Source organism: Amia ocellicauda, chromosome 22 (assembly GCF_036373705.1).
Source record: "Amia ocellicauda isolate fAmiCal2 chromosome 22, fAmiCal2.hap1, whole genome shotgun sequence".
In the NCBI taxonomy this organism is placed as follows: domain Eukaryota; kingdom Metazoa; phylum Chordata; class Actinopteri; order Amiiformes; family Amiidae; genus Amia; species Amia ocellicauda.
In genome coordinates this window covers 11574041-11597779 of record NC_089871.1, presented here as the reverse complement: position 1 = coordinate 11597779, position 23739 = coordinate 11574041, and the positions used below count along the sequence as shown (strand labels likewise).

At 45.1% G+C, this 23739-nt stretch overlaps 1 protein-coding gene across 2 annotated transcripts; it reads left to right on the top strand.

Moving 5' to 3' along the window:
- Positions 1-2482: 2482 nt before the first annotated feature.
- On the top strand, positions 2483-22703 carry shc2 (SHC (Src homology 2 domain containing) transforming protein 2). Of its 2 annotated transcripts, XM_066695375.1 has the most exons (14): positions 2483-2611; positions 9793-9827; positions 11558-11806; positions 15495-15565; positions 17985-18045; positions 18403-18522; positions 19164-19217; positions 19531-19582; positions 19794-19920; positions 20075-20258; positions 20688-20784; positions 20912-21073; positions 21221-21537; positions 21748-22703. In XM_066695375.1, exons 3-14 carry the CDS (start codon positions 11663-11665, stop codon positions 21874-21876), a joined length of 1518 nt encoding a protein of 505 aa, XP_066551472.1. In that variant the 5' UTR covers positions 2483-2611; positions 9793-9827; positions 11558-11662; the 3' UTR covers positions 21877-22703. The 2 variants fall into 2 exon arrangements, with proteins under 2 accessions (XP_066551472.1, XP_066551471.1); XM_066695374.1 differs by lacking the exons at positions 2483-2611; positions 9793-9827 and having other exon boundaries at positions 10623-11806.
- The last annotated feature ends 1036 nt before the right edge of the window (positions 22704-23739 follow it).

Below are 23739 nucleotides of genomic sequence, written 5' to 3'. Positions count from 1 at the left end.
ATTTGTGCTCAAGCTGAATTTCACATATGGCCTATTTTTTTAAGTGTAAGTGGGGAATAGTGACAGCTGTTTTTTTCACTGTGGAGATTTAGCATCCTTATTGGAAAAAGGAACGTATAGTCTACTACCAACGGATACCGATGTCAAACACAAATCACAGACATTTAGGTCTATTTGTTATCCAAAATTGTGTGTGTACTCTGCTGTAATGAGATACATGGGCAGTCTAGTTGAGGCAGTCTAAAGAAATCGCATTTACCCTCGAAACACTCTTAGGAATTTAACAGTTTGCTGTTCTCATTTATTCGCGGGTCGTCCACACTCAAGTGGGGTTATAAAGTTGTACATAGTTACATCCAACATTTGGGAGCAGGGTGAGGAGAATTAAACTTCAAATGATAATTAAATAATAATAATAAGAAGAAGAAGAAGAAGAAGAAGAAAAACATTATTATTATTTTAAACCGTTGTAAACCGTTCCTTTTTTTACCCTACACAGCGTGCAGGAAGAAAGGCAAAAAATGTATTTTCTCCGTAAGAGTCAAGATTTTTTCAAGAGGGGGTGGCAGCTGTGCTGGACCTGGCTGTATGGATCTGTGATCCATGAAAATATGCCCTTTGATATCAGCTGGTGTGACTGTTGGAGGAGTTGCGCATCTGTTCTCAAAGAAGGAACACTTTAGGAAGTGGTTTTCATGCTGGTCAGCAGCTTGATGCGCAGGCAGGATGTTTGGTTCTTTGTTCACTTTGGAACTTTGTTCACTCTGCCCAGCTGAGCATACTTCACATTGGACTGCATTACCCTGTCAAAAAGCCAGCCTAGGTCACACACTCATGGGCTTAAGCTCAGAAACTGGCAGATAAAAGGATGGTGTAAAATCTCTATAGCACCAACCACTTCTGCATAGCTATGATTTTGTTCCGGTAATGGATTGTACCAAAGATCTTGTGCTTTGCAGAACTGTTGTTTTCTTTAAGGGCACTGTGAATGCCGCTTTGTAGCTTGATTTGGGTGCATCTGTCAAAAGCACAGCATAGTGTCACAGAGCTGTAGCTCAACGAGAAATATGCTTGTGTGTGTTTTATTTAAATTTTATTTTGCAGGTTCAGTCCAGCCAGCTCCCATCTTGCACAGTTGGCATCAGCCCAGCTTTTCAGTTAATGATTGCTGCATGCTCCTTGGTGCTTTGACCTGGATTGTGAAATTCACTGCAAGCAAACAGCAACCCTGCCAAAAAAAAACTAAATATTTATTTAATTGGATATGAAATAAACATAGCGCTGAGCTGTCCATTTTGCAGACGCGTGTCAGACGTCTAGTCAATTTGTATCATGTAGTAACATCCTCCTGCAGAGTGTGGGTGGATGAATGTAGTTAATTTTTTGTTTATTTAATTGGGGGGGCTTTTTTAAATGCCAGAGTTAGCGAAGTGTTAGACCTCTCAGTGAATATTTAACAGAACTGAAAAACAAGAGTCCATAGCCGCAGGGTGCATTTTGCATATGCATTTAATTTTTAATTTTTAAATGCTATCCAGTGATGGCAATGTTCCTTTAGTAGTGTAAAGATCTCTTCTGATAGCCAAGGCATGTACCTTTACTGCAACCTGCACAACATCCACACAAGGGAATTCAAAATGATAGCGGATAAATAAAGACAAACAGAAAAATGTATCAAACACAACTGAAGCATTCAAACTCACTGATAGTTTCAGTTGTGACTGTGGCTTTGTATTATTCATTATAATGTGCAAGTGCATATATGCTTGATGTTTGCAACCCTGCTATAGTGGAACAACACCTGTGATCTAATCTTGACGGAGGCCTTATTCTTTAAAAAACGGGAACGGTCACTTAAATCAGAGTTACACCTCCCCCCCCAGCCAGGAGGAGAGTTGCCTTCACCCTCCCCTGGGTGAGACTGACAGGATTTCCGTTGGGTCAATACATAGTCAGGATGGGCTTGTGCCGGGTGCCAGAAGTGCAGCTTTTGGATTGGCTGGTCAGTCAGGGCCCCTTTGTATAGGTAATGCCAGATTTAACTGATTAATTGACCAGCCAATCCAAAAGCTGCCCTCCTGGCATTGTTTCTTGTTCGTTAGAATGTCACCCTCAATATTAAAAACCATAAACAAATTACCTTTTCCCTCCACTTTTTACAACCCTAGGAAAGAAAGATGCATTACATAACCTAACACAGCTTGTCCATAATTTTAACCCTTGAGAATCTGGGACACATCTTCTTACACAACCCTTCAGAAAGGCTCTGACCTGTGCAGCCCATAGCCTGCTGTTTTTATTAAGACCAATACCTTGCTTTATACTTATGAAAAGCAAGGCACCCTGAACCAGTTTTTTGTTTTTCTTTTTTTTTACTTCTCAGTTTTTGCCACAAACAAGGAAGTGCATCAGCGATGTGATTGGATGCTGGAAGGAAAGCGGTGGTGAGGGGTAAATATCTTTTCTGCTGTCTCTCTCTCTCTCTCTCTCCCTCCCTCCAGAAGTTTGCTGCACATGGTGTGTGGTTTGCACACAGGCATCTGTAGTACAGAGCAAGGCGTTGCACAAGAGTTTCCCTGCCAAAGGACGCACATGAAGTTGAGCTTGCCAGGTACGTCCGAAGACATTACTCACATGTAGTGCTTTTTGTGTATCTGCATTTCATTATTTTGTATCTAATTTAGCTTTTCATTTAAAATTACTGGTGTTCTGTGTATAGATTGCATTAAATGAAATGTATCAAGCATTGTATTTTTTTGTGTTTATTTAATGAAGAATGCCATACACCTGTAAAACCCAGTACTTTCCCCACCCATAATGAAAGCTGGGCATTTCCTATGGCCAGTCAGCAATGCAAGAAAAAATATATTCAAAATTACAATACAATAAAGAAAGAAAGAAAAAAATAAATGCAGTCGCAAAAGGAATTTGCAGCTGGAGTTTTGTCATACAGGAATCTGACTTGCCTCGAAAAGTTAATTGAAATTACTCTCACCATTATATTAATATTAAGAAGCTGTGTGTGTAATATATTAATATGAATATGATATTAATATATTCACATTAAGAAGCTGGTCCATTAGAACAGTGTGACTAATTTGGCTGACGGAAGTGATTGCAAGCTTGAAGGTCTGTTGCAAGGAGACTGGTGTTTCAGTTTTATTTTAGCTTTTGGTGATGCCTCTGAGACACTTTGTGTGTGTGTGTGTGTGTGTGTGTGTGTGTGTGTGTGTGTGTTTTTAATTTAAATCATTGCAGTGATTTTTTTATTTCACCCAGTACATGCAAACGGAATAATGCACACACGTCTGAAATGTTTTTTTTTTTTTAATACGACGCCTTAGACAGAATTATGCATTGGTAAATAAATAATGTATACAAATGCCATAGCCATAATAATAATAATAATAATAATAATAATAATAATAATAATAATAATAATAATAATAATAACTTTAAAAATTTACTTTAACCATGTTTCAGTGTAACATATTTTTCAAGCTGTCTCCAAAACTCCAAAAACATAAATCTTATGTCATTGAGTTCTATATTATTTGGAAGAAGTTGTGATCACAGAGAAGTGGAGTTTGTAATTATTCTGGTGGAGGGTTAAAGAAAAGTGTTTCAGCTGAGCTGGGGAGTCTGTGTTTTACCGAATCAAAACCATACAGTATTTTGCAAGTCATCCTCCTATTTTTTCCCCCCAAAAGATATAGGCCAGTGGTTCTCAAACCGTCCTGGAGAATCACCTACCCTGCTGGTTTTTGTTCCAACCAAGCTCCCAGTTACTTAACTGAACACTTAATTTAAGTAATTTGATTACATTGACTCTAAATTGTGTAACTGATAAAATGTTGGCTCCTTAATTATTTCCTTATACAGTTATACTTAACTTAAAACCCCTACTGTTAAAAATAATTAAAAGGCTCTGATTTATGAAATTATTAGTTCAATTAAGGTTCAATTAAGTAATTGAGAGCTCGGTTGGAACAAAAAAACACAGGGTAGGTGGTACTCCAGGACAGGTTTGAGAACCACGGATATAGGCTACAAATAGTGCTAATAATAATAATGATGAAAATGAGGTGCTCAGTTTTAAAGTGTGTCTTAATAGAAGCATAAAGAGAACGGTAAAAAGTTTAGTGGATTCAGACTAAGGGAGGACCAGATGTGTGTCAATATGCCACACCATTGATATCAACCCTTACAAAAATGAAATATATGCAGAATATATATTTCAAAATATGTTATTGGACATATATATATATTAAAATATCTGTTACAATACCTTCCTGGAAAATATATTACAATATATTGCAATATATTTTAAATATGTAAATGATTGCCATTTTTGTATATTGTGATATATTTTTCAAAATATATGAATATATTATAAATATATTATAAAACATCAAAATATATTTTAACATATATGTTACAATATGTTGTCCTATCTTCCTGGAACATACAATATATAATATACAATATATAAGACTACAATATTTTAAAATACATAAATGATTGCTGGGTTTATATATTGAGATATGTTTTGTAAAATATCAAGTTCAAATTAACTTTATTGGTGTGACCGGAGTGCTCTGGTGTTGCCAAAGCTTAAAAAAAAAAAAAAAAAAAAACACATTACATTACATGTGCAATACAACAAACTCATAATATAAACAAATACAATCACAATTAAACAATATATCAATATATAAGAAATATATTATCAAAATATAGCTTAATATACACTCATCTAAAGGATTATTAGGAACACCATACTAATACTGTGTTTGACCCCCTTTCACCTTCAGAACTGCCTTAATTCTACGTGGCATTGATTCAACAAGGTGCTGAAAGCATTCTTTAGAAATGTTGGCCCATATTGATAGGATAGCATCTTGCAGTTGATGGAGATTTGTGGGATGCACATCCAGGGCATGAAGCTCCCGTTCCACCACATCCCAAAGATGCTCTATTGGGTTGAGATCTGGTGACTGTGGGGGCCAGTTTAGTACAGTGAACTCATTGTCATGTTCAAGAAACCAATTTGAAATGATGTGACCTTTGTGACATGGTGCAATATCCTGCTGGAAGTAGCCATCAGAGGATGGGTACATGGTGGTCATAAAGGGATGGACATGGTCAGAAACAATGCTCAGGTAGGCCGTGGCATTTAAACGATGCCAAATTGGCACTAAGGGGCCTAAAGTGTGCCAAGAAAACATCCCCCACACCATTACACCACCACCACCAGCCTGCACAGTGGTAACAAGGCATGATGGATCCATGTTCTCATTCTGTTTACGCCAAATTCTGACTCTACCATCTGAATGTCTCCACAGAAATCGAGACTCATCAGACCAGGCAACATTTTTCCAGTCTTCAACTGTCCAATTTTGGTGAGCTTGTGCAAATTGTAGCCTCTTTTTCCTATTTGTAGTGGAGATGAGTGGTACCCGGTGGGGTCTTCTGCTGTTGTAGCCCATCCGCCTCAAGGTTGTACATGTTGTGGCTTCACAAATGCTTTGCTGCATACCTCGGTTGTAACGAGTGCTTATTTCAGTCAAAGTTGCTCTTCTATCAGCTTGAATCAGTCGGCCCATTCTCCTCTGACCTCTAGCATCAACAAGGCATTTTCGCCCACAGGACTGCCGCATACTGGATGTTTTTCCCTTTTCACACCATTCTTTGTAAACCCTAGAAATGGTTGTGCGTGAAAATCCCAGTAACTGAGCAGATGGTGAAATACTCAGACCGGCCCGTCTGGCACCAACACCCATGCCACGCTCAAAATTGCTTAAATCACCTTTCTTTCCCATTCAGACATTCAGTTTGGAGTTCAGGAGATTGTCTTGACCAGGACCACACCCCTAAATGCATTGAAGCAACTGCCATGTGATTGGTTGGTTAGATAATTGCATTAATGAGAAATTGAACAGGTGTTCCTAATAATCCTTTAGGTGAGTGTATATTACAATATACTGTAATTTGTCTGGAAAATATATTACAGTATGTTGTAACATACTTTAAAATATATAAATTGCAGTTTTTGTATATTGTTATATATTTGTAAAACATAAAATATTGAAATACATATATATATTAAACTTCTAAATATATTGTAAAAACTTTTAAATATAAAACATACACACTGATTGTCCTTTTAACCACTTGATAAATGAAAACTCTTTCCATTTACCAGATTACTTGCTTTAAAAGGTAAATATATGAAGAATGAAATCAAAAAAACAAATGCACCACAATGTGTTTTTCATTAACCCTTTACACTCCTGTGTATTACATGTTCACTGAAGAGATAAACACAGGTTTTGGTTTGAACAAATAAAACAATGCAAATGCAATATACATAACGTTTTAGTTTACAACAATATACTTTATAATAACGACATTCTTTCGTTTTAACGATTGTATAAAAACTGCACATGATAGCCTCTGCCCCAGGGCAGTTACAGTGAAATCACATAGTGTCAGATGAAGGGCTGTGTCCTCCTCTCCATCAGCGGCGATGAAGCTCTGTGAATCTTCCAGATGTCCCTTGTTTAGTGCCCGGACATTTCTTTGGTCGCTTCTGTGAAAATAAATTAGTAAGGAGAGAATTATATTCTTAACAGAGACTAAGTTCATAGGGTTAACGGTGACCGATCAAAATAATGTATGTGATGTTTACACAAATCAAGTATGGACTCTTGCACTAGACAAGTTCATTTTTTACCTTGATTTGGTTCACAGAAAAATCACATGGGAGGAAAAAAGAAAGGAAAAAAGCTAATGTTTGATAGACATGGTATCTTCATCAGAAAATATGTTATTGCATGACATTTGATCACCTGTACAAGAATAACTGTCAACGCAAAACAAAAACAGTCCAGAGTTACACACACACAAGAAACACTGGATTTCTTGTCTCACACCTGTCTGAAGTCTCCATCGGCGTCTTGCTCTGGTTTCAGTGGAAACTCTGGTCCTGATCGCCATTGGTTTAAACTCAACAAAACAAACACTGGCGCCGGTGACTCAATCCCCAAAAACACGTCAGCAACAAATCTTTCATCCTTGTCCGTGAAGTTTTTGCATTCTTAATTTAAGCACTATTCACTCATTTAGTTTTAAATGTATTGCATTATTTCAAATTGATTGAGGCTAGACTAGAGAGCAGTAGTGAATATTCCAGTTGACTGAATTGAGTTAAGACAGATACAGGTCTGTAGAGTTGCAGATATTGGCAACCTCTGTCTAAAGCCCAAGCCCAGCTGAGCCCAGCCTAACCAGGATAGTTACATATGAAATCTTTTGAGTTATGTGATACTTGTCCAGACAATAGCTAGTAGACAATACATACCTCCAACAACTGAGTTTGAGACTCAGGCATTTCACTACAATGCAATGTTAAATATGTTTTATTGAAATTGGAAATAATATATTTGGTATATTTATACATATTTGTATAATATATTGCAATATATATCCTTTCCGTATGGGAATAAGTCAATCAATCCATCAATCCAAAATATAATACATTGTTATTTGGTGTAGTGCCCTTAACAACAAGTGGCCCAAAGCTCTTATGGTCACAGATTTAAGATACACCAGGACAGATAGAATACAGTCTCTGTGGCCATGAGATCCGATCGGGAGAGAAAACCAGCAACTGCCTGTTGAGTTTGCAGCCAATTTCATTTCACTAGCCATTGGCAGAAGAGGGCTAATGGCTGTAGCTCTCTGGTCGTCTTGGTTCTAACTTTGGTTTCATATGTGTTTGTCTGCACACACGATGGGCTGACCTGTGTGTGCACCTTCGCTCGTTAGTGCAGCTCGTTTAGGAAGTCTTATTGTGATGCGAATGACAGAGACACACACAGATAATATATATATATATATATATATATATGTTCATGGGAACAGATGTTATCATAAAGGTCTCCACAGAGTGGTTAATTATCACATTTTAAATACCCTTAATCATGTGTTCTACCCCCCAAATTCAGTGGCTCATCGTACATGGGCCCCAAGGTTGTGTCCCCGTCACAAACCACGCAGGCCTTTTCTGTTGATAAGAATCATGCAGACCCCTCTAACAGCAGAGAAGAACCCGCTGACTGTGCATTCCTGCCACCCGATGCGGTGTCGAAGCACCACAGTAACTGAGCACAGCCAGCCTGGTTCAGTGCAGCTCAGTAGTGACCTAGATAGTGGGAGCTAGGTCAGTCACGGCCTGTGCAGTGGTGGGTTCATCGAGCAGCATACGTGTCTGAGTCCCACGTTAGGGCAGTGTTAGACTTCTTGAAGTGGCCCACCTTCGCAATGACTCCTCCACTTGTGCATGCGTCCAGAGGTCAAGACCAGGTCATGGCTGGGTGCACATTCAGTAAAAATGTATAAGCAATAAAACTGAAGGCTGACTTGATGCTGCCTGATCCGCTATGAGAAGAGAGATGTTGTCCATGTCTTTAGATCCGCCCCCCATTTATTTATTTCAATGACAAAGGTGTGCATTGCAAATCCTTGCTTAACCCAGTTCGGGCGGCTGTGACACACTTGATTTTCTGAGTTCCCGCTATGGCTGAAATGATGCCAAGTAGGAGGGAGAGAGAGAGAGTGATGGAAAGAGGGAGTGAGATAAAGAGCGAGAAGGGCCTGTATTCCCCTCGCTGTGATTGCATTTCAGCGCTGCTAATGTGTCTCAAGGGAGGGAAGGAAACAAGAATGGAGAGACCGAGAGAAAAAGAGAGAGACAGAGAGACAGAGAGAGAGAGAGAGAGAGAGAGAGAGAGAGAGAGAGAGAGAAGGAGGGTGAGAGAGAGTGCTCTGAATTTTCCTGGCTGTTGTTGCTTCAAAGTATTGCAAAGTGTCCAGTGTATTGTAATTATTATTATTATTATTATTATTATTATTATTATTATTATTATTATTATTATTATTATTATTATTATTATTTGTTTAAAAATAAAATAAAGAAACCTATAAGAAAGCCTCCATCTTGAGTACAGACAGATGCCATTGTGTCCCCTACTCATCATCCTGCATTTGAAACTAGGTCACTTCCTGTCCACACCTCTATAGAGAAACGATGACATTTATGTTTGCAAAACCCTTCAAACCCCTAATCAGTTTATATAGCTGTTTTCCTACCTACCAATCCCCAAAGCTTAACCTAGTGGATTGGCAGATTAAAATGACAGTTCAAAATTATTATTATGTTTGTCACGGGAGTTGTTTTAATTTCGTTCTCTTCTGCCTCTGCTTTCATGTGAGTGTTATCTGTGTAGCTTCGGTCATAGACTTCTTCCTCCCCACTTCACCTGAACTTCTCTCATTAGTCCCTTTTTTTCTTTGATTTTGTTTGTTTGCTTTTTTTCACCTGATCAATAAACCAGTCAAAAGGTAGGACGTCTGAATTGCTGGCATGAAGCTCTGCCTCCCGAATAAATAAATAAATAAATAAATAAACACATAAATTAAAGAACCACCATGAAAAACAAAAGATTCTTCGTTGAGAAGCCCCTGCCCTTATGCCCTCTCCTCCACCTTCATCCTGAGAACTTAATCCTGTTTCTTTTTTATAACAGCGTCTTGCCATTCAAGGTCATTCTCGCAGCCTGCGCCCCCCCCGCTCTCACAGACAACACAATCTGCTGTTGTGGGAGGAATTAATGACTTCCTTTATGTCTAGTGAATAATATCTGAAGCTAACAGACTATAACATCCACTGAGTGTCTTGTTCTTGTTTTAATACTGGTTTCCTCCCTGTCTGTCTGTCTGTCATTTCAGAGAAGTGAAGATCAGATGTGAGGAACCACCAGCAGGTAATCCACTCCCTCCCCCCATCTCGGTTGTGTGTCGGCACCTCTCCCAGTGACACCGTGCCTTTACTCACTGTTTGACCGTTCCCCGGCCCACTGACCTGGAAGCCTCATCTGAACCGAGTCAGAGGTACCGAACAACAGTGCTCGACAGCGGTGGGCGGTGGAGGTGGGGAGAGGGGAAGCCAATGACGGTGATGCCCACAGTCTCCCAGGGAAGGAGATGAGAGATAAGGTAGCTGACATTAGTGATGTTTTCCTGCAGCTGATGAAAATATCAGACATCAGACTTGAAATCAGAAAAGTCAGTTCTGTATTTTCATTTTACTGCTCTGGTGTACTTTGATTTCAAATAATAATAATTAAAACAATAACCCCTGGAATACCTTTACTTGGGCTGACTGTGGCTTCTTGAGCGACATTACACGACATCCAGAAGCAAGCGCAAACCAAGCAAACCACACGAAAATGATCGAAAGCAAAACAAAATGTGCTCCTAGGATCCCCTGCATACCATGACAATACAATAGTGCACACGCTGTTGCAGGGAGGGGTGTCCTGGCAGTGTCTCCTGGCTGGCTGTGCTGTGCTGGGACAGAGAGGCAGGGAGGCAGGGCCAGATGTGAATAAGTTAATGCTGAGTGGGAGCAGCTGGGCAGGGCCGGAGTGCTGGCTAATAGATGAGCAATAACACTAACACGATGACATCACTGACTCAGCAGCACAGGAGGGAGGAGGGGTGGGTGACACAGAGAGAGAGGGAGAGAGAGAGAGAGAGGGAGGGAGGGAATGAGCCAGTCTAAGAGAAGGCGAGCTCAGAGACAGAAACACAGAGAGCGAGAGAGAGAGAGAGAGAGAGAGAGAGAGAGAGAGAGACGCACACGTCGAGGGGGAGAGAGCCAACAGGACAGCGCTGACTTGCTGGAGACAGGGAGAGCCCTCTCTCTCTCTGCAGGAGGGTCTTTGTTCATCTCTCCCCTCCATACCAACACAAGGAGAAGGAGAGACTGGGATTTTATTTTATTTTCTGTTTTTTATTTATTTATTGTTTACAATGTTTATATGTATTTATATATAGATTTATATATATAAATCTATATATATATATTCCTCTCCCCCTCCCCCTCCCCCTTCCCCTTTTCCCTTCCCCTCCTCCTCTCCTCCTCTCTCCGTCTCCCTGCGTCGGGCTGCTCTCGCTGGGCATGCTTCTTAAGCCCAAGTACGGCCGCTTTCGCAACGACTCTGTGACCTCCTCTGATGACCTGATGCAAAGCTTAGCCATGAGCGGCAAAGTGGTCGCCACGCCGGTCTCCTCTGCCTCCCCTGCCGCGTCCTCGGGGGGGCCCTTCCTGCCGCCGCTGCCGCCACTGCCACTGCCCCCGCTCGAGCCCCTGGTCCGCCACCCCTGCCCCACCGCCGCTGCCGCCCGCCCCGCCGCCCTGCCGGAGTCGCCTTGCCCTGACGGGGACCAGGATGGCACCACCACCTTCTGCATGCTGATCCCCAAGATGCCCCAGTGGAAGTTCTCCAACGCCTCCTCCTTCCTCAGCCGCAGCCCCTCCAGCTCCAGCTCCAGCTCGGGCAGCAGCAACAAGGACAGCGGCGGGGGAAAGGGCTCCGGGGGCACCGTGCCCATTGCCGTTGCTGGTCACCCGGTCAGTGGCCCCGTGGCCAGCTTGGCCGCCGTCCTGAACTCCTGTGACCCCATCTGCGTCACCCCTTGTTCCCTGCAGGCCGTCAACAGGCTGCGCGGGGTTACCACCACTGCCGCCGCCACCACCACCAGCACTACCAACGGAGGCCCCACCGCAAGCCCCGGGTCGGGCGCCACTGCGGGCATGAGCCGGAGGAACAGGGTGGAGGGCATGAGGCTGGGTGGCGAGGACTTCACCAACAAGGGCAGCTTCATCCACAAGCCCTCACAGGGCTGGCTGCACACAGACAAGAAGATCACAGGGCCAGGAGCCTCCTACATCGTCCGGGTAAGCAGTGTCTGTCTCTCCCTTCTCCCTCCTTTCTCTCTCTCTCTCTCTCTCTCTCTCTCTCTCTGTGTCCTGGGCTCACCCCCACAGCACAGTAAAGCTGCACACTTATTTTGCTCTGTTAAGTTTTTGTCTGTCCGTCCTGTACTTTTGCACCATGTTAAGTCGGTTTTTGTACACTTGGTCTCCAAAGCACTGTCTGTTTGTTTGTTTGTTTGTGTGTGACACAAAAGAGTTAGCCCCACGTTAGGCTCAGCCTGTCCTGTGCTCTGTTACTGCCTGTGCGTCCGAGCATGCTGGGAGTGGCAAGTGTGGTTTGGTCTGCTCTGTTGTGTTGCAGGGTGCTTTCTGACGTTGTGTTTGTGTCTGTGGACAGAGTTCTGCGTCGCTGAGGTCTCTGAATGGGTTCGACAGCCCGCTCTATCGCCCACTCTCCACACTTGTGAAGTGTGTGACTTCTTTAGTTTTGTAGTTTGTGAGTGAGTGAGTGAGTGAGTGAGTGAGTGTGTGTGTGTGAGTAAGTTAGTGTGTTTGGATGTGTGTGTGAGCGAGTGTATGTGTTTTTGGATGTGTGTGTGAGTAAGTGTGTGTTTGTCTGTGTGTTTTTGGATATGTGTGTGAGTAAGTGTGTGTTTGTCTGTGTGTTTTTGGATGTGTGTGTGAGTAAGTGTGTTTGTCTGTGTGTTTTTGGATGTGTGTGTGAGTAAGTGTGTGTTTGTCTGTGTGTTTTTGGATGTGTGTGTGAGTAAGTGTGTTTGTCTGTGTGTTTTTGGATGTGTGTGTGAGTAAGTGTGTGTTTGTCTGTGTGTTTTTGGATGTGTGTGTGAGTAAGTGTGTTTGTCTGTGTGTTTTTGGATGTGTGTGTGAGTAAGTGTGTGTTTGTCTGTGTGTTTTTGGATGTGTGTGTGAGTAAGTGTGTGTTTGTCTGTGTGTTTTTGGATGTGTGTGTGAGTAAGTGTGTTTGTCTGTGTGTTTTTGGATGTGTGTGTGAGTAAGTGTGTGTTTGTCTGTGTGTTTTTGGATGTGTGTGTGAGTAAGTGTGTTTGTCTGTGTGTTTTTGGATGTGTGTGTGAGTAAGTGTGTGTTTGTCTGTGTGTTTTTGGATGTGTGTGTGAGTAAGTGTGTTTGTCTGTGTGTTTTTGGATGTGTGTGTGAGTAAGTGTGTGTTTGTCTGTGTGTTTTTGGATATGTGTGTGAGTAAGTGTGTGTTTGTCTGTGTGTTTTTGGATGTGTGTGTGAGTAAGTGTGTTTGTCTGTGTGTTTTTGGATGTGTGTGTGAGTAAGTGTGTGTTTGTCTGTGTGTTTTTGGATGTGTGTGTGAGTAAGTGTGTTTGTCTGTGTGTTTTTGGATGTGTGTGTGAGTAAGTGTGTGTTTGTCTGTGTGTTTTTGGATGTGTGTGTGAGTAAGTGTGTTTGTCTGTGTGTTTTTGGATGTGTGTGTGAGTAAGTGTGTGTTTGTCTGTGTGTTTTTGGATGTGTGTGTGAGTAAGTGTGTTTGTCTGTGTGTTTTTGGATATGTGTGTGAGTAAGTGTGTGTTTGTCTGTGTGTTTTTGGATGTGTGTGTGAGTAAGTGTGTTTGTCTGTGTGTTTTTGGATGTGTGTGTGAGTAAGTGTGTGTTTGTCTGTGTGTTTTTGGATGTGTGTGTGAGTAAGTGTGTTTGTCTGTGTGTTTTTGGATGTGTGTGTGAGTAAGTGTGTGTTTGTCTGTGTGTTTTTGGATATGTGTGTGAGTAAGTGTGTGTTTGTCTGTGTGTTTTTGGATGTGTGTGTGAGTAAGTGTGTTTGTCTGTGTGTTTTTGGATGTGTGTGTGAGTAAGTGTGTGTTTGTCTGTGTGTTTTTGGATGTGTGTGTGCTTGAGTGTGCTGTACTGAGCAATGGCTCCCAGATGGGCTATATTCTACAGTCCTATAAAACTGCTCTGTCTTCAAAACACAGGGAGAGAGGCAGGGTTAATGGGTTATTGTCGATGGGGGTGGGCAGCAGGTAGAACCTCTTTGTTCAGATTCAGTGTGGCTTTTTAACTGTGTGTTGGGACAGTGGCTCAGAGCTCCCCTATCTCTGTTGTATAGCTAGTAGAGTTGCTGTAGCACTGTCATTGTTTCTATGTGTGTCGGCTGGCTGGTTTGAGACCCAGACAGCAGGCGGTATCGGCATCCTGAAACCCCAGTCCTGGAACCGATCTAATTTGATTCTGAAACATGCTGCTCAGGAAGGCTTTGGTTGCATTTGCAGAGACAGCACTGGAGGTCTGTCTGCAGAGATGTAGCTGGAAGGAAAGTGTGTGTCTGTGTGTGGGGGTGCCTTGTACAGCACACAAGCAGTTACAAATCCCACCCCCAAGTCCCCATGATGTCAGAAACCTTGGTTCCACCCCCAATCCTTCCTCCCCACAGCTAAATGTTGGTTCTTTATTACCCCTGACTGGTTCAAAACAGGCTATCTAATTGCATTACACTGGCTGCATTCATTGCTATATTCAATTAAATTTAATCAAAGTAATTTGTATCACATGAGATGGAGCATAAACAGCCTGATCGTCTTGTAGGATTTTACAGCAGTCTGTGCATTAACACTGCACGACAGCAGCGTCCGGGGAGGGGGGCAGGGTTGCAATAATTTCATTAAGCCAGGACTGCTTGTGTGTGTGTGTGTGTCCAGCCCAGCCCAGCTCAGCCCAGCCCAGCTGTCTACAGTGGGAAACTGTAAGAGAGAGACAGACAGACTCATTCTGGGCCTCTTGCCTCCTGTTTAAACTTGTTTAAACTTATATAATCAGCCTCTATCGATCCACTGCTGGATGAAGGCTTCCCCAAGATGTGTCTGCTTGTCTCAATTGGCAGCTTCTCTTTTCCACGTCACGCCTGCAGAGTTGTCTTTGTTGATTAGTGTGTGAGGCTGTGAGATGTTCGGACAGAAGGCGCTATATACAAACATAAATCTGCTTGTTATAACCTTGCTGTGATGCCGTCCTGAGGGCTGGTGCTCTGGAGAGGCCTGCATAATGGGGCCATTTAGTGTGGGCATTTTGCTTCCCTGACAGGATGCTGCCCCTCTCTGTTGATCTCATTAGGATCCTCACTGGGGTGTGGGGGGGGAAGAGATCATCTAGCATTTTGATCAGGGGGAGGTGTGCTCATGTACTTGTGCATGTGTGAGCATGTTAGCGTGTGTGTGTGTGTCTGTGGATGTGTGTATGCATGTGATTTCTGTCTTCCTGTTGTGCGGGGGGGTTGTCATTCTGAAACTGTTCATCTTCTTGCAGATAAGCAACAGGCGGTGTGAGGGGGGAATAGATAATGAGCCCTCCCTCCTCTTTCCAATGTCCAAGGCTTTAATAATGGCCCTTACATCTAGCTTGGAGCTCCATATAATCTATTTACGAGCCAATTACAGCCCCTGCAGTGTCAATTATGATGGCAGGCGAGGGGGGGGGACCTATAAAACATAAGCTCTGCCTGAGTGACATGAATCCAGGCCACACTTCACCACACACAGAGAGAGTGGGGGAGATCCTTCTCCTGCCCTGCTGCCACTGTGAACTCTAACCTTCTAACATCTGTCACATCTGAGGATCCAAGCCAGACTTTCTTGATTGAGGGATTTGGTCCATGCTGCCTCGTCTTTGACAAAGGCCAGGTTTTTACCTCTTCTCTCTCTTTCTCTCTCTCTCTCTCGATTTCCCGCAGTACATGGGCTGCATCGAGGTCCTAAAATCGATGAGGTCACTGGACTTCAACACTCGCACCCAGGTAACCAGGTAAGATTGTCAAACACCAACACAGTCACACACTCTCCCTGGCGCTCACTCGCCAGCACTGTGTTCACTGGCTCAGCAACCCTGTGGGTGCCTGGCAGTCATTGAAATCATCTGACAGCAGTACTCCCCATTAATGTGTCAATACAGAGCCGGAGGAATACTTTCTGTATTACTGTAATTAATTTTCTATTTGGTACCACGCCCTTCACACCACAACGCCCCCAGAGCACGGCACACCGCAAGAAAACAAAAAGATACAGGGACTTAAACCTCAGTACAAACACTAACGATCGCAAAATGGGTAAAAGCAGTACAGAAACTGGATAGGAGGACAGAAAGGAAGACCATTTGGCATCAGATGATTCTGCAGATCCAACTATCCAACAGCCAAACTGCATTAGAGACTCAATTTTACACTGTGCAAAAGAAAAAAATGTGGCATCTTTATGCAGTGCCTATATATATAGTGCAGCACGGTGCAGTGTAGCAACTTACACACAGGAACTGCATCCGTAAAAGGTAACAGGTTTGGCTTTTTCCTTTAACTTTTCTCTTTTATGTTTGTGCTTCCAAATGTAAGAACACGCACACAGGAAGGCCAGCAGTAAAGAAATTTAAAAAATTTCAAACAATGGCCCCTTGATGCGTTCTATATTGTCCTGCAGTGTTCCAGTACTGCCCCCTGCAGACAGGGCGTCCTCTGCAGTGAGGGGCAGGACTGGCACGAGGTGCTTCACACTTGCACAGTGTCAGTGCACCTGGAGGAAAACGAAATCCTTAAGGAAGACGTGTGGCCGAGCAGCCTGGGGGGCCAGCGCTGCAGCCTGCCCTGAGTGTGTGCATCTGCGGGGCTGACAGGGAGCGGGAGAGAGAGGGAGAGCGCCGGTTCCTGGAGATCGATACAGGGTAATAGGAGCCGGGAGGTGGGCTGGGCGGGGGGGTACTAAGTGCAGGGGTGATGTATTATTGATAACGCTCCCTAATGAGAGTGCAGCGCTGCAGACAGGCAGATGGACGTCGGCTGAATGGAAATGTGGAGAGAGGAAAAAAGAAAAAACATGGAAAAACAACAACAACAGAAAAGCGAGTGTTGAGTCCCACACTGCGGGGAGGACAGTGTGAAGAAGACTACAGTGTTTACAGGAAGACACACATGCTCTTCACACAGTGGCCAGCTGTGCATCTGAGAAGCAAATCATTATTTAAAAAAAACAATAAAAACAGCTGTGACGACTACAATTTAGCATTTGGTTGAGGGCTGTTGGGAGGAGGGGTACGCTGCCTGGCCGGGGCAGAGCATTGCAGAGGGAGCCAGCGTTAGTGGGAACCTGAGGGAGGGAGGGAGGGCCGGGGAACCGAGAGGCGACCATCGTCTAGTAAAGCTTTCGAGTCGATTTCACCCGGGAGCCATGCGCTGTAATGGGCCTCCTATTAAAGTTTAATCGGGGTAAACACTGCAGCAGCTCAGGCCAAACAGCCTGCTGCTCGTGGGCCGGAGGGGAAGGGAATGGGAGAAGAGAGCATCGCAGAGCTGACCTGTACCCTGAGTTAGAGGGACAAGAGGCATATGGGGGGAAGGGGAAAATCAGAACAAGAAATTAGAGGTTCATACTTTGTTTGTGTTTGTGTTTGTATTTTCTCATGTGTTATTTAGACCAGTCTAGTGCTGTACAAACTGATGACCTTTGTTTTTGTTTTTGTTTTTCCTCCAAACCACATGATACTCCACCTTACTGACCTTCCTGCCTGCCAGCTTGCCATAGTTCAAATCAATAGTCTGTCTCTGTGTGACCGGGCAGACAGCGGCACTGAGGGCAGCCTGCATGAACAGCCACTGCGCTGACCAAGCCCAATCCATGCCGTGCAATAACACACCCCCCTGCCAACCGAGCCGATCGGTGTGCTGCACACACACACATTCACGCACACACACACACACACACACACACACACTGCAGTATTCCATCCTTTTACAATCAGACTTGCTGTGTTCAGGTTATTTTCTAAAGAAAGCAAATCTGAGCTCTGGGCGCAGGGACAAAGTCTCCTGTTTAAATATTAACAGGCCATCTGATCCAGGACAGGCCGCTCACTGACGCACACAGACCACAGTGCCCCTGGAGGAGGCCTGCGCTTCTGTCACTCCCGCCTGTAGGTGGCAGAGCCCCCAGGGGTCACACGTCTCCTCCTCTGAGCTGCGCTGCTAATCCTTTTTCAAGATTTCCTGAGCTTGCACTGTATGTTAGTATTATTATTATTATTATTATTATTATTATTATTATTATTATTATTATTATTATACCGAGGGCTGGTTTTACTACAACAAACCTCTCAGTTTCTCTGCATGTTGTTTTTTACAGCTTAACTCTGAAGTGCTGTGGGATCCTTTCTTATAATGTTTGGTTTTGTGTTTTTCCAGGGAAGCCATCAACAGGCTGTATGAGGCTGTGCCTGGGGTGAAGGGTGCATGGAAGAAGAAGGTAATAGGACCTGCTGTTTCTTTGGATCCTGCAGCTGGGAACCAGGATAACAACCCAACCACAGCTAATAACAGAAACCACAAATGCATACACAGTTTTCTCTTGTTCCTTGTTTTACTTCTCCTTCCACTACTCTTCCTCTTTCTCCTGTTCCATTTCCCGTAATATCAGAATCCTAATCCAGAAATATATGGTTAATCATAATAAAGCAGTTTTGATTAGATTTTTAAATGCGATTAAGCACTAAACCATGCACTGTTCAAAACGAGGTGCACAGTCAGGCATTTTCCCCCGCGGCTGTAGGCACCCTGTAGGTGACTGGTCTGAAACCCTTGTCCTCTCCTCTCCTCCTCTGAGGTGATGAACAAAGCCCTGCACTCCATCATGGGAAAGAGTAACCTGCGCTTCGCTGGCATGAGCATCGCCGTCAACATCTCCATCGAGGGGCTGAACCTCGTGATGCCCACCACCCGCCAGGTCAGCCCACCACGCCGTCCCCCAGGGGCTGCAGCTACAGCCACAGCTCAGCCCTCACCTAGATAGAACCATACTGCAGCCCCCTATAGCTACTGTACACCACCTATAACTACAGCACCCTGCAGCAATTGTGCATCCCACACGTTCGAGATCAGACGCTGTGACTGGCCCTCCCTCTGTCAAGTTCACATTTCCAATTAAATCTCTCTCTCTCCCTCTCTCTCTCTCGCTCACAAATTGTTAAGTGCCTCTTTGGCACCGACCGAACGCAGTGCTGCCAAAGCCTGGACCTACAGATAAACACTGCTCTTAACAGCCCACTCAAGTCAAGAGAAATGTCAGGAGACAACTAGGAATACATCAGCATGCACTTAAAATGTGCTTTGCTACATTTAAATACATATATAAATAAATAAGAATAATGCACGTAATGTAGAACAAAAATTATGTATGAAAAAATAACGTCCCCCCCTCTCCCTCCTGCCTTCCCTCCTTCCCGCTCTCTCTTACTCTCTCGGTCTCTGTCCATCTCTCTCTCTCCCTCTCTCTCGCTCTCTGTCCATCTCTCTCTCTCTCTCTCTCTCCCTTTCTCCCGCTCTCTCTCTCTCTCTCTCTCCCCCGCTCCCACTCTCCCTCCACAGGTGATTGCCAACCACCCAATGCAATCCATCTCGTTTGCGTCAGGCGGTGACACGGTGAGGCTGGGTCTCTGCATATCTACCAGGGGTCACGGGGTCACAGGGTCACGGGGTCATGGGCAGAACATTGAAATCCATCAACAGTCAGCACACGTTTATTGATTTGTTTTACACGATTTGAATGCAAGAGCCCTGCTGGGAAGACCTGGGCTGGAAATCTCAGGGTTTGCTCACAGTCCTGCTTTCCCCCTGTTGGCGCTGTATTGAGAGGTCTGTGTGGTGCCATGCTCTTCTGGGCTGTTTTATCACCCTGTCTCTCTCTCTCTCTCTCTCTCTCTCTCTCTCTCTCTCTCTCTCTCTCTGGGCGCAGGATACTCCGGACTACGTTGCATATGTCGCCAAGGACCCTGTCAACCAGAGAGGTAAGGTCAACAAGAGGGTGTAAAGGCTTGCTACAATGTATGACTGATATAATAACACAAGAGAAACCAAAAAATGTGACGATGCACTTTGAGCTCCTCGAGAGTTTTCCAGGAGTGCAACACTGGCGTGTCTCACAGGAGGACTGTGCTGCAGTGTGTCTGTAAAACGCAGCCCCTGTCTGTGAAAGTGACCAGCTGCCTGTGTTCCCAGCTTGCCACATCCTGGAGTGCTGTGATGGCCTGGCCCAGAGTGTGATCAGCACCATCGGACAGGCCTTCGAGCTGCAGTTCAAACAGTACCTGCACAGCCCCCCCAAGGCCATCACCACCCTCGAGAGGTGAGCACAGACAGCACTCACACACACACATACACTCACACACACACACGCACTCTCTCACACACACACACACACACAATTACTGCAATTACTGTTGTGTGAGAGAGGGAGATATTTACAGAGACATGTTTCTGATCCCCTGGCGCACAAAAAGGAATATCCGGACGGAGGAGTCGGCATGGGGCGAGGACGAAGAAGCCTCTGAGCACGACTACTACAACAGCATTCCAGGGAAGGAACCTCCTGTGGGGGGAGTCGTGGACTCTAGACTGAGGCCTGCCGGAGCCCTGCTGGGCCACATCCACGCCCAGACCCACAGCAGCACCAAAACGGCACAGGTGAGGGACTAACACGACAGAGCTGGCAGCCTGACCCTTAACCTCTAGCTGCTGCCCCACAGGAGGCTCTAAAGTTTTGCAAATTGGACTTGAACCAAGGGTAATTAATTTGCCCAGTATTGCGCTGCAGGATGTTCAGGGTTGCAGGCTCTTGTGAGTAAGCTAATAAAGGTGCTGGATATTTCACGCTTATTTGTTACATTTATGTACGTTTGCATAGACAGTGTGTGTGAGGGAGTGTGTGTGTGTGTTTGTTTATACATTTGTATTACTTCTCTCCCTTGTCTGAGTCATTGGCAGTGTACCTTATAGACCCTCAGATGCGACAAACTTTTGTGCTCTCTTCTCTCCCTGCAGTGGCTCACAACAGTAATATTTTCCCAACATACACCAGTCAAATGTTGTCTTTTTCCCCCTCTTTCTTTCCAGACGGGTTCCCCTGCTCGGACGGAGGGGACCCCCCACCCCCACGGGCAGCAGCTGTGCTACGAAATCCACTGGGACACCGAGAGCACCGGCAGCTGCGGTACGCCACCCAGCAGGCCGATTCGAGTTCTGCAGTTTCTTTACACACACACCCCGTCACCCCCACACACAATGACCCTCAGAGTGGCAGGCTGGAGGTGTGCTGACCTGCTGTGCTGTCTCTGCAGGGCTGACGTCAGATGGGTACCTGCGTGCGGATGGGCACCCCCGTGGTGGCTGCGACTACGAGGAGCACCTGTACGTGAACACGCAGAGCCTGGAGAACTGGGAGGGCGAGAGGGGCCCCGGGGGGCCACCAGACAGCCCCAAGAAAGATCTGTTCGACATGAGTGAGTTCAGCTAGGGAAATGATCATTAGTGTTAGTGTTCGCATTATTTATAACAGCAGACAGACTGGTCATTTTTCTTCTCCTTGCGTGTATATATTTATTTGTATGTAATATCTATGTTATGTACATATATATCTCCCCTCTCAGGGCCCTTTGAGGATGCTCTGAAGCTGCATGAGGCGGGGGGCACTGGAGGCCAGGCGCTGGGGATGAGCCCCCCGCTGCTGGGGGACCAGTGGCCCAGTCCGCCCCGCCGCCGGGCCCCCATTGCGCCCACAGAGGAGCAGCTGCGGAGGGAGGCCTGGTACCACGGGCGCATGAGCCGGCGCGACGCCGAGAGGCTGCTGGTGATGGACGGCGACTTCCTGGTGCGGGACAGCGTCACCAACCCCGGCCAGTATGTGCTCACCGGCATGAACTGCGGCCTGCCCAAACACCTGCTGCTAGTGGACCCCGAGGGCGTGGTGAGTGTGGGGGCCGTGTTGGAGAAGTGTGGAAGGAGAGGGGGATGGAGAAAGGGGTGTAGAGAGAGTGCTGGGAGAGGGGGCGATATGAGAGGGCAGGTGTCTCTCTCTCCCTCTCTCCCTCCATCGACCTTTTCCTCCTTCCTCAAATTCACTCTCCTCTCCCTCCGTCTCTCTCTCTCTCTCTCTCTCTCTCTCTCAACGGCTCAGGTACGCACCAAAGACATGCTGTTCGAGAGCATCAGCCACCTGATCAACTACCACCTGCAGAACCAGCTGCCCATCGTGGCGGCCGAGAGCGAGCTGCACCTCAAACAGGTGGTGCGCAGAAAACAGTGACCCCGACGCCACCCCAGTCTGCCTGCCTCCCTCAAGGCATGTGGAGGAGAAAGGAAGCTTGACCTTCACTGGACAATCCACTGCTACAACACTCTGAAGGCACCGGGTTTTGTGTTGGGTTTTCTTGTGCGTTTTCTAGAATATAATCAATGTGTCGTTCAGTAATGGCACCTCATTGCTGGCCACACCCCACTCTTCACCGAAAACAAGGTGCGGGACTTGGGAGTTCAAAAGTCGGAGAACTGCTATTTTCTTTTGTTTTCTTTATTGAGGGGGTGTGTTAGAACAGTAATGGTGCAGCACAAGGACAGAGGTCAGAGTTCAAAGTTCACCTCTACCTAACTGCAGTAGCAATCCATCTGTCCGCCCAGTGGAACCGTGTCCGCAGAAACATGTAATTTTGGCCAAAGAAAATGGGGATTTCACACTGTTTCCCACAGCTTCATCCCACTTCAACAGCCAGAGGAATGTAGAGAGGGGGTGGTCTCTGTAGTTCTGGAATCGGAGGGGAGATACGGAGCACAGAACTGAACACATAGGCCTGTCTGTGTGTGTGTGTGTGTGTGTGTGTGTGAGTGAGTGAGTGAGTGACAGGCTACCACAGCTGCTTCTGAGGATCCTATTTATTGCAACCGACTTATGAAGTGATTGTAATGTCTGTTTCCTTATAATCTGTGTTCTAAATCAGGTTTTGTTTTTTGTCTTTACTCTGGAGGTAAGCACTGCCCCCCCTTGTGGTGGGAATGAGATGTACACAATGTTCAAACACTGCAGTTATTTTCCGTGTATTCCTTATCAAAATCATAAAACAAAAAAAACTAAAAACATTTTATACCTTCATTAAGTTTTATTTTGTGTGTTCTCTTTCGCAACCCCCCACCCCATCTCTGGTTTGAGGCTGCCAGTTTATATTACAACTTGTGAGAAGTCTCTGATGCTGCTATAGATAATTGTTATGCAATACTATTCTTGTAACCACAATAATACTGCAGTTTTCCAGTCTTTTTTTCCTCCCCAGGTTTTACAGACACATCCTCAGTGTCTGGTTGGGGCCGTGGCTTGTCTTTAATGACTGAATTGATTGGCGGGGCATTAGGGTTGGAAGTCAGTTGCCCTATTTTATTCCAGATCTTCATAGGTTGCTAATGTAAGAGTACCTGTTACAAAAGGCCCTGCCTTTGGACATTTTGACTGTATTTCAGTCGTGCCAAACACAGGGCCCTACCTACAGACTCAGCCTTTGAAGACTGGCCGCCCACATCCCCTGGCCTCTGCAGGCCCCTTTCATGTGAAGTGTCAGGGATCGTGCTCTGACCCACACACACACACACGTGGGTGGAGCACAGCTGCAGGACTTCCAGGGATGATACAGCTTGTGCGGCCACGGCATTGAGCGAGAGTTGATTACGAACTCTGGTTATTTTAAAGGTTTTTCCAGTTTAATTCGCTAGCGTTGCAAAGCCTGGGTCTAATTAATTTGTATATGGAAAGAAAAGCTTCCTGCACACCACATACTGTTGAATAGTTCTGCTTCACTGGGCTGTGGATTTTATTTTATTCTCCCTCCACTAATGGTCTGTTATCGCAATGCACTGGGGCTGGCTTAACTGTAGGGGGCGCTGCACAGTCAGGACCAGTGGGGAACGGGCTGCCCTCTGGCAGCACTGATGTGTGTTGTGTGCGTCTCTCACAGCGACTGCCTGGGCTTTGCGCAGGACGTTCTGGGACATGCTTCTCTTTTGAATGAAAAACGCAATTTATACAAACTAAATAAATCTGAAAGAAAGAACATGTGTGAGGTGTGTGATTGCCCTGCTGCTCAGTAGGTGTATACATTATATATATTTGGGGTTTCAGATTGTC

Excerpts from the sequence above, each read along its gene's own strand:
- shc2 (XM_066695374.1), top strand. The coding sequence starts at position 11,027 with ATGCTTCTTAAGCCCAAGTACGGCCGCTTTCGCAACGACTCTGTGACC. Across the intron at positions 18,046-18,402 it reads AGGGTGCATGGAAGAAGAAG|GTGATGAACAAAGCCCTGCA; the intron begins GTAATAGGACCT and ends TCCTCCTCTGAG. Across the intron at positions 21,538-21,747 it reads TAGTGGACCCCGAGGGCGTG|GTACGCACCAAAGACATGCT; the intron begins GTGAGTGTGGGG and ends TCAACGGCTCAG.